At 51.8% G+C, this 16,390-nt stretch overlaps 2 protein-coding genes across 5 annotated transcripts; both read left to right on the forward strand.

Annotated features, from left to right (window-relative positions):
- The first annotated feature begins 370 nt into the window (after positions 1-370).
- On the forward strand, positions 371-3,833 carry CHKB (choline kinase beta). Of its 3 annotated transcripts, none has more exons than XR_013975590.1 (11): positions 371-997; positions 1,214-1,322; positions 1,549-1,662; positions 1,830-1,963; positions 2,132-2,227; positions 2,369-2,427; positions 2,507-2,588; positions 2,709-2,817; positions 2,991-3,066; positions 3,316-3,397; positions 3,557-3,613. XR_013975590.1 is itself a non-coding variant. In XM_080939779.1 (11 exons), the coding sequence occupies exons 1-11, from the start codon at positions 774-776 to the stop codon at positions 3,626-3,628; spliced, it is 1,185 nt and encodes a 394-aa protein (XP_080795905.1). In that variant the 5' UTR covers positions 451-773; the 3' UTR covers positions 3,629-3,833. The 3 variants fall into 3 exon arrangements, 2 of the variants coding, with proteins under 2 accessions (XP_080795905.1, XP_080795906.1); XM_080939779.1 differs by having other exon boundaries at positions 451-997; positions 2,963-3,066; positions 3,557-3,833; XM_080939780.1 differs by lacking the exon at positions 371-997 and having other exon boundaries at positions 1,094-1,322; positions 1,816-1,963; positions 2,963-3,066; positions 3,557-3,833.
- Positions 3,834-4,228: 395 nt separating this feature from the next.
- Positions 4,229-13,325, forward strand: CPT1B (carnitine palmitoyltransferase 1B). Of its 2 annotated transcripts, none has more exons than XM_080939543.1 (19): positions 4,229-4,418; positions 4,891-5,050; positions 5,377-5,516; positions 5,805-5,982; positions 6,197-6,298; positions 6,462-6,599; positions 6,686-6,763; positions 7,667-7,774; positions 7,851-7,935; positions 8,373-8,568; positions 8,869-9,054; positions 9,777-9,882; positions 9,962-10,078; positions 10,423-10,587; positions 10,668-10,802; positions 10,897-11,049; positions 11,806-11,919; positions 12,514-12,606; positions 12,780-13,325. In XM_080939543.1, exons 2-19 carry the CDS (start codon positions 4,910-4,912, stop codon positions 12,861-12,863), a joined length of 2,319 nt encoding a protein of 772 aa, XP_080795669.1. In that variant the 5' UTR covers positions 4,229-4,418; positions 4,891-4,909; the 3' UTR covers positions 12,864-13,325. The 2 variants fall into 2 exon arrangements, with proteins under 2 accessions (XP_080795669.1, XP_080795668.1); XM_080939542.1 differs by having other exon boundaries at positions 4,231-4,418; positions 5,802-5,982.
- Positions 13,326-16,390: the final 3,065 nt, after the last annotated feature.

Below are 16,390 nucleotides of genomic sequence, written 5' to 3' on the forward strand. Positions count from 1 at the left end.
TTCTAATAAACTTCATCCTTTAGATGAATTATGAATTGTGTTGGATTCCTCCTGGGATGATGCCTCCCTTCCCAATATTTAACAGGAGACACTCTCTCCAGAAAGAAAAATCCACCCCTTATGTTTTAAGTGACTGTGTTGGGTCACCTTAGTAGTGTTCATGCGGTCCATGCAGGGTTGGACACGCCGGACTGATTCCTATTACGCCTTCCAGCACTGCATACACATGCTGCCTTGGGGAATTTTAAGCTTTCATTGTTCCCTTCACTTACCCCAAGTGTCACCATAGTCTCGATTACTCTACTCCCTAATCGGGTGTCTCACACGGCAGATATTATAAAGAAGCCGCAAACTATCATCATCGTCAATTCATTGGCCAGAGCCTCGATCGTAAGCTTTGCGGAGCTACTGTCCAACCGCCCAAGGCGCTCGGGATTGGCCTACGTCACTTCCTTGGTTCCGGACACAGTCCACGCAGTAACCGGTCTTTACAGAGACCGAGAGGCACATCGGGCGTGACCAGAGCGCGCCCCACTCGGGGAAAGCTGCTGCCCCTCTCTGCCTTGAGCGCCGCAGCCCTGAGAATCGCATCTGGCTTGGAAACAGTCCCAGGACTGGAGCCACGAAGAAAGCCGGAGACAGTCGCGAAGAGCCGAGGACGCCCAGAGGCTCTCCGGCTTCCCGGAAGTGGAACCGAGCGTACCCGGAAGGAGCTAACCCCACCTGAAGATTGCTGAGCACCGGCAGGCGTTGAGCCTAACGGAGTCCACGTCATGGCGGCAGATGGGACCGGTGTACTCGAAGGAGGGGCTGTCGGCGGCTGCCTGTCCAACGACAGTTTGCAGGATGCTAAGTGCCCAGAACCAATCCCCAATCGGCGGCGCATTTCCTCGCTGTCTCGTGACGCGCAGCGCCGAGCCTATCAGTGGTGCCGGGAATACCTGGGCGGGGCCTGGCGCCGAGCGCGGCCGGAGGAGCTGAGCGTTTGCCCCGTGAGGTCAGGGGTCAGCCTCGGGGCCCTCGAAGCAACTCCCTTTTTGGTCGCCGTCAGTGCCCCGCGGGGGTAGAGGGCGGGGCCAGGTCTGCTGCGCTTGGAGGGTGGGGCGTCATGGTCTTCCTAGGGACATGGGAGGTCCTCGCGGGAAAGGGTGTCCAAAGTGGGTCTCACCAATCGGGGTGACCTTTGCTGAGAGTGACCTGTATGGCTCTGCAGCGGAGGCCTCAGCAACCTACTCTTCCGATGCTCGCTACCGAACCACGTGCCCAGTGTGGGCGGGGAGCCCCGCGAGGTGCTGCTGCGACTGTACGGGGCCATCCTGCAGGTGAGGGGGACTGAGGACCATAACTTGGAGTTTGGACATCTGAAGCAAGTGGTGCAGAAGGTGTTGTCTTACTTGTGTAGCTGAATATGCTGATGCTCTAGAATTCCTAGTTAGTAAGACCAGAAGTCCAAGCTATCACAGATGAAGAAAACACCGATTTGCACTAGTACCCACGTGCCTCTGGCTCTTTCTGACTTGTGCCCCTTTGCCATACATCTCCTTTCAGGGTGTAGACTCCTTGGTGTTAGAAAGCGTGATGTTTGCCATTCTTGCAGAGAGGTCTCTAGGACCCCAACTTTATGGAGTGTTTCCAGAGGGCCGCTTGGAACAGTACCTCCCAGTAAGAGCCCAGTTTTTGTTGTTTTTACCAAGTCTTTACCCTTCCCAATGTCTGCCTTCACATCCGAGGTAGGGAAATTTCCCTAAGACCTTGATCTCCTCCCATCCCATATCCCTTCCCCCTCCCGCCCTAGCCCCCTCACCACCCTGATAGGTTACTGGGTACAGAGCCGGCCATTGAAAACCCAAGAGCTCCGGGACCCGGTGTTGTCAGAAGCCATTGCAACAAAGATGGCTCGTTTCCATGGTATGGAGATGCCCTTCACTAAGGAGCCCCGCTGGTTGTTTGGGACCATGGAGCGGTGAGTCAAATTCGGGAGCCATGCATTTAAACTGTTGAGTGGATAGGTATCCCAGTACTATGGACCCTGTTTCCCAGCCAGATCACAGTGACAGGAAAGTTTGGCCTGAGAGTTGACAGAAGGGGATGGGAAAGGTAGACTGACTGTATCCTATTTGACGGCTCACAGGTACCTAAAGCAGATCCAGGACCTGCCTTCCACTGACCTTCCCCAGATGAACCTGGTGGAGATATACAGTCTAAAGGATGAGATGGACAGTCTCAGGTGAGGGCAAGGTGACAACAGCAGGTGGCACTAGGCATTGATCAGTGTCCTCTCCGGGATTTGCTGAGGACTAGAGCCAGGAGCCTGTGAGGGTGGCTGCAGTTACACGGCCTTGTAACCTATGCCTCTCTGCCTCTACAGGAAGTTACTGGACGCTACACCGTCACCAGTGGTCTTCTGCCACAATGACATCCAGGAAGGTATGAGAACAAACGCATGTGAGTCTCTAAGCTGAAGGGGACCAGCATGCCCCGAAGTGACCAAACCCCCCCCCCACAGGAAACATCTTACTTCTCTTGGAGCCAGACAGTGATGACAACCTCATGTTGGTTGACTTTGAGTACAGCAGTTACAACTACAGGTAAGCATGGGAGGGCAGCCTGCGTGAGTCCTGTCCCTACAGGGTCCTGGCAAAACAGGCCAGGCGTTCCCCTCCACATCCCAGCTGCTCACAGACCGAATGTTTGCTCTGTCCTCCCAGGGGCTTCGACATTGGGAATCATTTTTGTGAGTGGGTTTATGATTATACTTATGAGGAATGGCCTTTCTACAAAGCAAGACCCACGGACTATCCCACTAGAGAACAGCAGGTATATAATATATAGTCTGGAGGCTGGGAGGAGAAAAAGCACTTCCAGTTTTCAGTCTTGTTTTGTTCGGAAAGGGAGATTAAAAAGGCTACAAAGGGTAACATTCCAATCTCCCCAGTTCCTGACTCTTGTCCATTGATCTCAGCTCCGTTTTATTCGCCATTATCTGGCAGAGGTTCAGAAAGGTGAGGTCCTCTCGGAAGCGGAGCAGCAGAAACAGGAAGAAGATTTGCTGATAGAGATCAGTCGGTGAGAAAGGAGGGGGAAAGGGGAGGGGGGAAAATCCTTATGGAAGAAAAAGGAGACCTGCAGGTAGAGATAGAAGACCACACCAGAGGCTAGCAGAGAAAAAAAGTGTGTGTGGGGGCGGGGGGGGGAGGGGTTTAAGAAACCTGCAGAACAGTGGGAACTCTGGAGGCTGAGCAGCCCTCCCCCCCAGGGGGTGCAGCAGACTGTAAAATAAGCTTGACTGCACTTTTTCCACCCCTTGTTCCCTAGGTATGCTCTGGCCTCTCATTTCTTCTGGGGTCTGTGGTCCACCCTCCAGGCTTCTATGTCCACTATAGAATTTGGCTACCTGGTAAGTAAGCCCCGCCGCCGCCGCCGCCGCCGGCATTTTGGGTTGCGGCTACAGAGCGACACGGGTTATGTCCCCCAGGAGATCTGGGCAGTTCCCGGTGGCTTTGGGCAAAAGGCCGCTTCCAAGCCTTGTCACTGCATTACGGATTTCCTTCCTCAGGAATATGCCCAATCTCGGTTCCAGTCCTACTTCCAGCAGAAGAGGCAGCTGACCAGGCTCCCATCCTCTTGAGGAGCCAACCCCACCTCAGATTTCTCCTGGAGCCTCCAGGGCAGGACCTTGGAGGGAGGGACAAAGAGAAGAAGACCCCCGAGACTGGGCTGTGCCTCTAAGTGAGACTGTTGTTGGAACAGCTGACCTCTGTACCCCTTTCTTAGTACTTACTTGCCCAAGGCGGGCATCCGAGAGCCCCCAGGGCTGTACCTAAATAAATGAACTTCACAAATACAAACTGAGGAATACAGACTTAAGTGATTTCTGTTGAGTTCACTGAGGGGGTCCGTTCCACTCATTGAGACCTCCTATCCCATAATTCTCCCTGGCTTCTGTTTAAGAGTAACAACTACTGAACTGGGCTTACAACTAACAAAAAGGGGATTTAGGGAAGAGGACTGGAAAGGGATGGGACAACAGTGGGCCCCGAATGTGACTGCCAACCTCGAGTTGTGGAATTAGGGAAGAGGCTACACAGCTGACTCCTGGTGACCTTTTCCCTACATTCAGTTATTTTTAGCACTCATGCAACCATGCTCACGTGAGACCCTCCATTTCCCCAGTCCCAGACCTTCCAGCAACCTTCAGCAAGCTTGTGGGAAAACTACCCACTCTCCCTAGGCGCTCCCCCAAAAGGAGGGTGTTGTGGTTCCCGCCCATATCTGTTTTCTCCACCCCAATTTGGGAGTGGGTGTCAAGTTCCCAGTGAGGACAGGGCGGGGCCCGGCAGGGGTGGCCAGGCCTGAAGGACGTGGGGACATGGGCCAGAGAGGCCAGACCCATACACGGACAGAAGCAAACCTGAGCCGTGAGTTGGGGACCAACACAGGGAGGCCATCCGGACCCAGAACCATTCCATCCCACAAGGCTTCACCATTACTCTCAGCCGAGCTTTCCAAGCGAGGACAGTGCTTGGGCCACTCGAACCTAATCTCTGTCCAGGCCCACTCCCTTTCCTGGGCGTCTTTCCCAGACCCCAAGCCGCCCTTCGCTGCCCTTGGAGCACTTGGGACCAGACTTCTGCACAATTGCACATCGGCCTGCCCGGAACCCCACGAGGGTTCGGTGGCAGCGGCGGTTGGCCAGGCTTAGAAGGGCCCAGCAGGGCGCGTAGTGTTGGGGCACGGGCGGGTCTGGGGGTGGTCGCATAGTGGACCGGGCAGGGGGTGGGGGAAGCGAGGACCAGATGGGGAGGTGGGGGGCGGAGCCTCAGCTAGAGGTGGCTGGGCGGGGGCGGGGCTGGGCTGGGCGCACTAAGCACCTTCTGGTCCTACTCTTAGGTGCTGACTAAACCCCAGGATGGCGGAAGCACACCAGGCAGTAGCTTTCCAGTTCACTGTGACCCCAGACGGGGTCGACTTCCGGCTTAGTCGGGAGGCTCTGAGACACATCTACCTGTCTGGAGTCAACTCCTGGAAGAAACGCCTTATTCGAATCAAGGTGTGGGTTGATTCTCCGTGGTTCTCCAGGGCCTCTTTTCCCCAGCAGGTGCCTAGGCAGAGAGGCCAGTTGTAAAAATTAAGTCTCATTGTCAGTGTCTGTCTCTGCTTTTGGCAAGCAGTGCTGGTGGTTATAGATAACCTCTATCCAGTAGTGCAGAAACCAGGATGAAGATGGGGTGGGGACATATATAATGTAGGTGTATGTGTGTGGAGGAAGAACATCATGTATGGATGAGGCAAAGACCAGGAGCTCTTTCTCAAGACTTCCCAGGGGCCTAGTGACATTTTCCTACTCCAGTAGGATGCCTGTTTCTTCCCCCACAGAATGGCATCCTTAGGGGTGTGTACCCTGGCAGCCCCACCAGCTGGCTGGTTGTTGTCATGGCAACAGTTGGTTCCAACTACTGCAAGGTGGACATCTCCATGGGGCTGGTCCATTGCATCCAGAGATGGCTCCCGGAAAGGTAAGACACCCGGAAGACATGAGTTTCAGGAAGAAGAACCAAGACAGTTACCACGGCCAGGATTCTTGTACTGAACAGCAGTCACTGGTGGGCAAGGGTCTCTCTCAGGGCTACCATCTCTTAGTTCCAAGGCAGTTTGTATTTCGTACACTCTGACCTGAGTGCCCCAGAGAGGTCTTTTCCCCTTTCTTCCCCAAGAGAGGGAGTTCACAGCCAACCGCTGCAGTCAGAATTCCCTGAAGGCTGACCTCAAAGGGATAGCCTAAAATCTTCATCCTTCTCTAGTAGGTTTGGACCCTATGGGACCCCACAGACCAAGACACTTCTCAGCATGGTCATCTTCTCCACCGGAGTCTGGGCTACAGGCATTTTCTTATTCCGACAAACCCTGAAGCTGCTGCTTTCGTACCATGGGTGGATGTTCGAGATGCACAGCAAGACCAGCCACGCCACCAAGATCTGGGCTGTGAGCAGACGCACTGGAGGGTGCAGGCATCTGGTTTGAGATCACGATCATGGGGGAATCTCATTTGGGGTCCTGAGCGAGAAGGGGGAGGACTGACCACCAGCGCTCGGTGCCTGGGTTTGTCCTGATGGTTCTGACAGTCTTAGTTGTTTTCTAGTTTGCGTCCGTGCTTCCTGATAGCCCCCTACCCCAGCATTGTGCTCTGCACCTTTAGGTCTGTGTTCGTATCCTGTCCAGCCGGCGGCCCATGCTCTATAGCTTCCAGACATCACTGCCTAAGCTTCCTGTTCCCAGCGTGACAGCCACAATTCACCGGGTAAGGGCCTGAAAGTACCAATGAGCCCCAAATCCTCGATTCAGAGGACCAGTCCAAACCGATAAGGACTGGCCCGAGAAGAATGGGGTCTGGTTGAGGAGAGGTGGTGAAAAGGTTAGGGTGGAGGCAGCCCCACCTCCATGATAAAAATTTGGCCGGACAGTACTTGGATTCCGTGAGGCCCTTGTTGGATGATGAAGCGTTTTACCGCATGGAGACATTGGCCAAAGAATTCCAGGACAAGATTGCCCCCAGGCTGCAGAAATACCTGGTGCTCAAGTCTTGGTGGGCAACTAACTATGTAAGTTTGCCTGGCTGGTCTTGTTCTTATCCACGTGTTCCTGCTCCACCCTCCTCAGCCCTAACCTCCAGCCTGCTTATCCACAGGTCAGTGACTGGTGGGAAGAATACGTCTACCTCAGAGGCAGAAGCCCCCTCATGGTGAACAGCAACTATTATGCCATGGTAAGAACCAGAGCCTCCCCGAGCTCCTGTGTGCCCCAGCTCTGTCCCCAAGCTCTGGGACAAGGATCTGGAGTCTTTGTTTACATCAGTATCCATGGGTGAGCGGAGTAATGGAGTGAGGCCTGAGAGAAAGAAAAAGAGAGGAATAACGCTAGACGAGCAGTCCAGCCTAGGGGGAGATGGAGATCCTGACAACAGGCAGAATTCCTATGCTGCCCTTGAATTTCCCTGGCTAGGGACAGCACACTCCATTGCTCCCTAGCCCGTGGCCCCCTCTCTGGCCACTGAGGCACAGGTCCTCAACTCTCTCGACACCATTTTTAGAGCTTCTTTCAAACATACTTTGCTTTTGTCCCTTTGTAGAGCCAGACCACAGGATGAATGCCTGACTCTTGTAGTACTCAGAAGTCCCTGTCTGCCTCACCTCGCATGACTGCTGTCCCTACCATGCCTGGTGCCCAGTCTCTCCTAGTGTCCAAAGCATACCCTGCTACTCTGCTAGCCTCCTGGGATCCCCGTCACCCACAAACTGTCTTTCTAACAACTAATATCCTATCCAAACCAAAGATTTGTTCTCCTTTGGGCCTTCCCTTGTCTAAGCCAGTCTCTCCTGCCTCCTCTCAGGCTCCACGAGAGATGGTAGAACTCCTTTGTTTTGTGGTTGAACCCCTCTGAGGCAAAGTAAGCAAAGTATCAATGGGCAGCAAACAGCTCTGGTCGAAGCTGGAGCCGGTCAGTTTACATTTCTGGAAGAGCATCCTGATGTGATGTTGGATGGAATATAGACAGGGAATACATGCCTTGGGCCCCTGCAAAAGTTTCCTTAGGCTAGTGAGACTCAGGTGACCCTCCCCACCCACCAGGCCAAAGGTACCCAGCCTACTAACTCTGTTCCATTCATAGGATTTTGTGCTTATTAAGAACACAAATGTGCAAGCGGCACGTCTGGGAAATGCTGTTCACGCCATGATCATGTATCGCCGCAAACTGGACCGTGAAGAGATCAAGCCGGTGAGTTACATCAGGGTTGAGGGGTGGGGTAAGGAAAAGAGGCCTGAATCTAAGCCACAGTGGGCCTTCCTCCCAGGTAATGGCACTGGGTATGGTACCCATGTGCTCCTACCAGATGGAGAGGATGTTCAACACTACACGCATCCCAGGCAAAGAGACAGGTACTGTGCCACTGCCAGGCACCCATGAAGAGGAAGTCCTGCCCTCCCAGGCACCCTTGAAGATGAAGTTGTAGCCATGGCAACTACATGCCTAACTAGTATTTGTCTCTAAGCACTCCAGTGTCTCGGGGTCATGAATTTGTGATAAGTAGAGAGAGATTCTAGATGGTCATTACTTACAGACATGTGTTGATGCTGGGACCCTCCAAGGGGCTAAGGAGGTAGCCATGGATAGAGAGAAATGAGACAATGAGCTCTGGGTAGTGGAACTCAGGAGAAGAGAGCCCATTCCTCAAAGAAAGGCCCAGGTCAGGCAAATGAGGATCTGCAGGGACCATCTGTGTTCTGGGGGAGGTGACCCCTTTTCTGGGCTAGAGAGGGGAACTGGGTATGCTCTGAGGCCCCGCCTCAGCTGCTTCCTGGCTTCTATCACACAGACTTGCTACAGCACCTCTCAGAGAGCAGGCACGTGGCTGTCTACCACAAAGGTCGCTTCTTCAAGGTTTGGCTCTACGAGGGTTCACGCCTGCTCAAGCCTCGAGACCTAGAGATGCAGTTCCAGAGAATCCTAGACGACCCTTCCCCCCCTCAGCCTGGGGAGGAAAAGCTGGCCGCCCTCACCGCAGGAGGAAGGTACCCAGGGTCTGTAGGGAGGGTTTGTTCAGGCCCAGGTTCAAGGGTTCATGAGGAAAAAAAAAAAGCTTGGTCCCACCTCCATCCTAGTACCGGGGAGTCATTGGTGTGACCAAAGCTAGGCACATAAAACATAGCAAAGGGCACTGGTAGTAAGGTCAGAGGACATCTTTCAGGACACCCAAGAGGCCCCACCTCATCTTGTCTCCAGATTCAGCCTGATCCTAAGAGATACCCTGATTTTTAAAAAAGGAAAAGATACACACAGGTTCTTCTGCTCTCCTGACCTTGTATCCCCAGGGTAGAATGGGCAGAGGCACGCCAGACCTTCTTTAGCTCCGGCAAGAACAAGATGTCTCTGGATGCCATCGAACGTGCTGCTTTCTTTGTGGCCCTGGATGAAGAGTCTCACTGCTACAACCCCGACGACGAGGCCAGCCTTAGCCTGTACGGCAAAGCCTTGCTGCACGGCAACTGTTATAACAGGTGTGTGCCCTAGACTCAGGGTCAGAGGTTAAAGTTAAAGTTTAGTAATGACAGCTATAGGCCAGTGGTTAGGGGCGGAGGATTGAGGTAAAAGTCAGGTGCAGAGTCAGTGGGTAGATAGCATTATTTAAAGGTAAGGTGGTAAGAGTTAAGGTTGGATATCGAAGGTTAAGAATAGAGATCAGTGGGGCTGGAGAGATGGCTCAGCGGGTTAAGAGCACTGACTGTCCTTCCAGAGGACCTGGGTTCAATTCCCAGCACCTACATGGCAGCTCGCAACTGTCACCCCAAAATCTGATCCCCTCCCATAGACATAGATGCAGGCAAAGCACCAATGCATGTAAAATAAAATAAGTAAACTTTTGTTTAAAAGGTGAAGAATAGAGATTAGGAGGGCCAGTGGGCTAGCTCAGTGGGTAATGGTACCTGCTGCTAAGCCCTATGACCTGAGTTCAAACCCCAGGACCCCAAAGGTGGGAATGAGAGAACCAGCCTCGAAAATTTGTCCTTTGACACCATGCAGGTATATGCACACACGTATGTATTTTCACACACACACAAATGTAATTTTAAAAATTTAAAGAACAATCAAAGTTGAGGTTAAGAAGTTCTGGGTTAGTAATTAGACTTGAATCATGAGTGTTAGCAGCAGAGATTAGGGTAGAGGGCTGGAGAGCTATCTAATTACCCAGCTCTGGGTCTATCCTGATCTACTCCCGCAGATGGTTCGACAAATCTTTTACTCTTATCTCCTTCAAGAATGGTGTATTGGGCCTCAACACAGAACACTCGTGGGCAGACGCCCCCATCATCGGGCACCTCTGGGAGGTAAAGCCCTGGACAGGGCATCTTCAGGGCAGGTACCTGTGATGAAGCCTGTTTCTCAGGTTTGGTTTCATCCCTGCAGTTCGTCCTGGGCACTGATACCTTTCACCTGGGCTACACGGAGACAGGCCACTGTGTGGGTGAGCCGAACACCAGGTTGCCACCTCCTCATCGGTTGCAGTGGGACATTCCTGAGCAGGTATACAGACTAGAAATGGGTGGGTTAAGTCTCATCCCCAGGATGAAGGGACAAGAGCTTCTCGGGCTGCTGTGTGGGCCACAGGGAAAGTGGAGACCCCAGGGTTGTCTGGTTAAAGAAGATTGAGATCCGTGGCTCCTAGTGCCTGGCAGACAGTACCTCCCTCCTCTCCATCAAGCTCAGCGTGGCCTCATACTGAATCCTCCCAAGCTGTCATTTGTGTGTCCTGAAGCTATTGGGCTGGCTCTGCCTTTCATTGTCACCCCAAACCTTACACCTTCTTAGATCTAGAAGCCTCCTTGGAGGACTTTGGCCTCAACTGACCTCTTTCCATGTCTTGGCAGTGCCGGGAAGCCATCGAGAACTCGTACCAAGTAGCCAAGGCACTGGCCGACGATGTGGAGTTACACTGCTTCCAGTTCCTACCCTTTGGCAAAGGCCTCATCAAGAAGTGTCGAACCAGCCCCGATGCCTTTGTGCAGATTGCCCTACAGCTGGCCTATTTCCGGGTAGGAGCTCCTGAGGGCCGCTGAGTGTGCAGGGCGTCCTCAGGGTCCACCTGCCTGATTCACCTTGCTGTGTACCCCAGGATAAAGGCAAGTTCTGCCTGACTTATGAGGCCTCAATGACAAGAATGTTCCGAGAGGGGCGGACCGAGACTGTGCGTTCCTGTACTAATGAGTCCACAGCCTTTGTGCGGGCCATGATGAAGGGGAACCATAAGGTGAGCCCCACGCACCTGGCTCCTCTTCCCTCTTTCACCCCTGTTTATTTCAAGGGCCAAGGCCACTTTATCCCCATCTACTTTTGATCCCCAGAAACAAGACCTCCAAGAACTCTTCCGGAAAGCCTCCGAAAAACACCAGAACATGTACCGCCTGGCCATGACAGGGGCTGGGATCGACAGACACCTCTTCTGCCTTTACATCGTCTCCAAGTACTTAGGGGTTAGCTCTCCTTTCCTGGCTGAGGTCAGTGAAGTCATTGGGTGTGACCTCTGTCCCCTTGCCTTTAGGCCCAGACCAAGGCCTTCATGCAATAGGGCTCTGTGGAATTAATGTTCTTATGAGGAAAAGCCGACAAGTGTGTGTTCTGCCAGACGGTGACTGTACTTGTGAGAAGAATGAAAATGGGCTAAGGTCAAGGAGGGGCAAGTTAGATAGGACTCAGGCAGCCTGGGGGAGTTTATGCAGATGCTGGGGTTTTCAAAGCAAGGGGGGGGGGAGGCTGGTGGCCTAAGGAACGGCAGAAGTTAAGCCCTGAACCACACATGTCCATTTCTGTGCCCTTAAGTAGAGCCTTTTGTATTTTGGATTTGGTTGGTTGGTTGGTTAGTTAGTTTTTGAGACAGGGTTTGTCTGTGTAGCCCTGGCTGTCCTGGAACTCACTCTGTAAACCAGGCTGACCTCCAACTCAGAGACCCACCCTTCTGTACTTATGAAGTTCTGGTTCTGGGACCAAAGGTGTGCCCACCACCAACTAGCCTGTGTTTTGTATCACATTGATTTATTTAAGACAGGGTTTTGTTATGTAGCTTTGACTGGCTTGGAGTACAGGCTGACCTCGAACACGGGGAATGCTCTCTGCCTCCTGAGTACTGGGATCAGAGGCGCTTGCCACCATGCCTGGCTGAGAGTGCCTACACTGAAGTAGCTCTCTGTCACTACCAGTAGGCCAGGCGCACACTGAGTGTCCAGTGTCTGATGGGCTCCACCTTCCTGTTGCAGGTGCTTTCAGAACCCTGGAGCCTCTCCACCAGCCAGATCCCCCAGTTCCAGATCTGCATGTTTGACCCAAAGCAGTACCCCAATCATCTGGGTGCTGGAGGTGGCTTTGGACCTGTGAGTCCCCCGGGAGGGTGGTGGTTGGCAGCACTGTGACCCTGGAGTTTTCAGTTTGGGGGCACAGGGCCTCCACCAGGTGACATGGGTACAAGCAATTTTATTTAGAGACCCACATAGAACATAAAGCCATAGCTGCTGACCCAGACAGGCAGGTAGGAAAACCCACCCATTCCATATGCCTCCACAGGGAGGTGTCGCCATGCCCAAGGCTAGCCTCACCGGGACAAGCAAAACACATGGGGCCCTTCAGAAAATGTATTCCCCTGAGTGGAACAGTTCTTCCCCCACAGAACATTTGCAGGAGCCACCCTGTCAGGAGGCTAGAGAGGGCTGGGTCTCTAGTGTGAGCCCCTAAGGAAGTGGGAGTCCTAGACCTGCAGACATAGGGGACAGCATCCTTTAGATGAAATAGAAGTTGCAGTCTTGGAACCAAAAGCACAGTCCTTTCGGTTTGCATGCTATTTCCTAGATTAGGAGAGTGGGGGCTGATCTCAAGAATGCAGTAACTCATGTGGGACCCCGTCCTGTGAGTCGGTGGGGAGGGAAACTACATTAGGCTGGCTCTGGGTCTCATTTCCCTCTTGTCCTCAGGTGGCAGATGACGGCTATGGGGTTTCTTACATGATTGCAGGCGAAAACACTATGTTCTTCCACGTTTCCAGCAAGTTCTCGAGTTCAGAGACGGTGAGTCTCCCCCGTTCCCATGTGGGGTTGTCCCAAGAAGGGGATGCTCTCTGGGATAACCCAGAAGCGCACACTCCATCTCTGGTGGGGAGGAGTCTGCTTGTGGGGCATTAGTGGTTACGGAAGGGTGGGAGCTGTCTTAAAAGTGTGCCCTAAGCTCTCAGTTCCCACAGAATGCCCAGCGCTTTGGGAACCACATCAACCAAGCACTGTTGGACATCGCGGATCTTTTCAAAATTTCCAAGACTGACAGCTGAGGCCAAGAGAAACACCAGCTGCCCTTTTGTCCCCACCTGATGGAGAGGTCTGTGGCCAGTTCACAGACATAAGGGGTGGCATGCACACATGCCCAGTTCTGAGAACAACTCTGGTGGCAGGTGCTCCCCGGGCAGATACTGTTCCTTTAAGGCCCATTTGGAGGTGGGATTGGAGCAGCGAGGGAATTTTGAATTTTTTTTTTTGTCTTGGTAGATGCTAATAAAAATAAGACTGCATAATTCTCTCTCAGCCCTTAGGTGCCTATGTTTTGTTAGAAAACTATAAGGCCCTTTCCTGCCTCAGCTCAGGCTAGGATAGTATCGAAGGAAGGGCTAGGTGAATGTTCATAAGGGCTTCTTACCTGCTTTGAAATGTGTGCTTTTCTTCAATAATGCAGACTTTGACGTTGCTGTCCAACCTCTCGTGTGCACTTGGAATAAATTCTTACTTTAGGACCTTTACCTGCTCCCTGGGACTACTTCTGTTTGTCTGCCAGAGAGTGGGACCCACCTGTCTACTTCATTGGCTGGCATGCCTTCTGTACCGATCTGGGCTAGAGTGCGACCCTACAGAGGCCCAGGACATCCTCCCAGGCCTGAGGCCAGAGTGTCAGGTGACCCTGTCTGTGAGGGCACACAGGACACCCTGCAGCAACAAGCTACTTCAGCCTCGTATTCTTTCTTTTTGAGATAATATCCAAACAAGCCGGACATGTTGGCTGAATACCATTCAGACTTACCCTCAACACTTCCAAAATAATAGTGCCTCGTGCTTAGCAAGATGAGGCAGGAGGATTGCCAAACGTTCAAGGAATAGTCTGGGCTGCAAAGTGAAACCCTGGTCAAAGAAACAAGAATAAAGCAATAATAATTTCTTACGAGAGCATAAGTAGCACTCAGTAACTTCAGGGGCATACTCGAATGAGCTGAGACTGCGCTCTCCGGGTGCTAAGAACCCACAAGCAAATCAGATTTAGAGGTCGCATCTGTTGAACACAGGTATGACCCTGTTCTGGAAACTCAGTGGTGAACAGGAGATTCTCTCTGCCTATACAGAGTTCACTACCAGACGAGGCCAGCACGAGAGAGGAACAGTGCAGGTGATGGACACAAGGCTATTTTTAGAATGACCCACTTAGCAAGTGCTTGCTGGATGCCCGTAGTGTGAGAGGCAAATGAACTAGCAGCGAACAAAATTAGTAAACAGCCCTTCCTTTGGCAGCCAAGGACTTCAGGAAGGGACACAGATGATGGCCAAGAGTGTACACAGTGAGCCAAGCCAAACGTAAGGCAGTGGTCAGGCGAAGGGAAATGAAGAGACAGGCAAATGCAAGGGAGGCAGGCTCAGATGATGGTAAAAGCGGGTCTTCCAAGGCGAGGCTGCCAGCTTACAGAGCAGGAGAAAGCCACATTCTCCCTGTCCTTCATGCCTCAAACTTGAAGGCAGAGCATTCCCAGACAAAGGGGACAGCCAGAGCCAAAGGTGTATGTGGAGAAATCACTGATTAGCACATGACAGATAGGCTTTGGCTGGTGTAGAGAGCAGGAAGGCAGAGAGACCAAGATCGAAGACCAGATCCTGTCTTCCTGAAATGATGACATAGTGAGGTTCTTCTAGCCAACCAGGGTGGTATAACCAAATAGCATGCAGCCATGGGGGAATCAGGAGGCCTGTCTAGAGGCAGTGGCTAGGATGGCAGAGGGAAGAAATGTCAGGGTTTGCACCAAGGCAGTGTGCCGTACGCAGGATGAGGAAACCCGGAGGCTGAGACTCTCAACGGTAGGACTAGCAAGCCTGATAAGATCTCAGAGACAGTTTAAAAGACAGTTATCACGTTAAAATTTTTAGACCTATTTAATTTATACGTATGAGTGTTTAATGACAGGTGTGCATGTGCATGGATCACGTGTGTGTCTGGTGCCCGTGGGATTCAGAATTGGGTATGTGATCCCTTAGGGTGCTAGGAACCAAATCAAGGTTCTCCACAAGATCAACAAGTGCCCTTAACCATCGTGCCGTCTCTCCAGCCCCCCAGTTATTATGTTTTTATTTGGTATGTATGTGTGGGCGAGTGCATGCTACTGCATTATGTGTGGAGGTCCGAGGTCAACTTTACTGGAGCTGATTTCCTCTTCCAACTGTGATTCTAAGGCTCAAAGTCAGGGTGTCAGGTACCCGTACCAGCTGGGCCATGTTCCTAGCCCTGTAATTCACTTTTTAAAAAAATTACTGTTTTGAGTAATATGGCAAATAGACGAGAAATTAAAACGTTAAATTTAATGTCTGTTAGAAATATCTGTGAAGGGCTGGGGATGTGACTCAGCTGGTGGAGAGTTTGATTAGTATATATGAAGCTCTAGGTTTGGTCCCCAAGACCATGTAAACCAAGTATCATGGTGCGTGTGGCTACATAGTTTGAAGCCACTGAAGTTATTTAACAAGGAGGAGGGAAAAGAAGAAGAGGAAAGAAGAAGAAAATGTTTGAAAATGTCCCATAGGTTCTTAGAATATAAATCAAAAGCTGAGAAAGCTCTAGACTCCTTATAATAGTTATAATAGTCATTAAAACCTTAATAGTGAAGCCAGGCACTGATGGTGCACACCTTTGATCTCAGCACTTGGGAGGCAGAGGCAGGTGGTTCTCAGTGAGTTCCAGGCCAGCCTGGTCTACAAAGTTATTCCAGGGGCTGGAGAGATGGCTCAGTGGTTAAGAGCACTGACTGCTCTTCCAGAGGTGCTGAGTTCAAATCCCAGCAACCACATGGTGGCTCACAACCATCTATAATGGAATATGATGCCCTCTTCTAGTGTGTCTGAAGATGGTGACAGTGTACTCACATAAATTAAATAAATAAATCTTAAAAAAAAAAAAAAACTATTCCAGGACATCCAAGGCTTGTTACACAGAGAAACCCTGCCTCCAAAGAAGGAGGTAGAGGAAGGAGTGGGGAGAGGGAGGATCTGGGTTGGGGCGATGGCTGGGAGAGGAAGAGCACTTGCAACAGAAGTATGAGGGTCTGTGTCTGAATCTCTGACACTCCTGTAAAAGCCCAGGCACTGCCACGCTGGTCTGGAACTGGAGAGTGGAGAGAGGCAAACCCCGAGGCATTCACTGGCAAACCAGTCTTGTAGAGACAGTGGGCTTCAGTTTCAATGACACACCCTGTCACAAGGACATAAGGCAGAGCATGACAGAGCAGGAGAACCAATGTCCTCCTGTGACCTCTGCCAGTGTGTAAACACACTTGTATATGTGTGCAAACACACACAGAACCAATGTCCTCCTGTGACTTCTGCCAGTGTGTAAACACACTTGCATATGTGTGCAAACACCAACACACACACACACACACACACACAGAGGCTAGAGAGATAGTAAAGTGTTTGCCTTTCAAACACGAAGACCTGAGTTTGATCCCCAGGGTGAGTGAGACAGGGTTGGTTTGGACTAGACTTCTATTGGCCTCCTCCCAACTAGAGATTTGGGTTTTTTTTTTTTTTTTCCTTAAGGCATACTTGTTTACTT

The sequence above is a fragment of the Micromys minutus genome (assembly GCF_963924665.1).
Source record: "Micromys minutus genome assembly, chromosome: 27".
Taxonomy (NCBI): domain Eukaryota; kingdom Metazoa; phylum Chordata; class Mammalia; order Rodentia; family Muridae; genus Micromys; species Micromys minutus.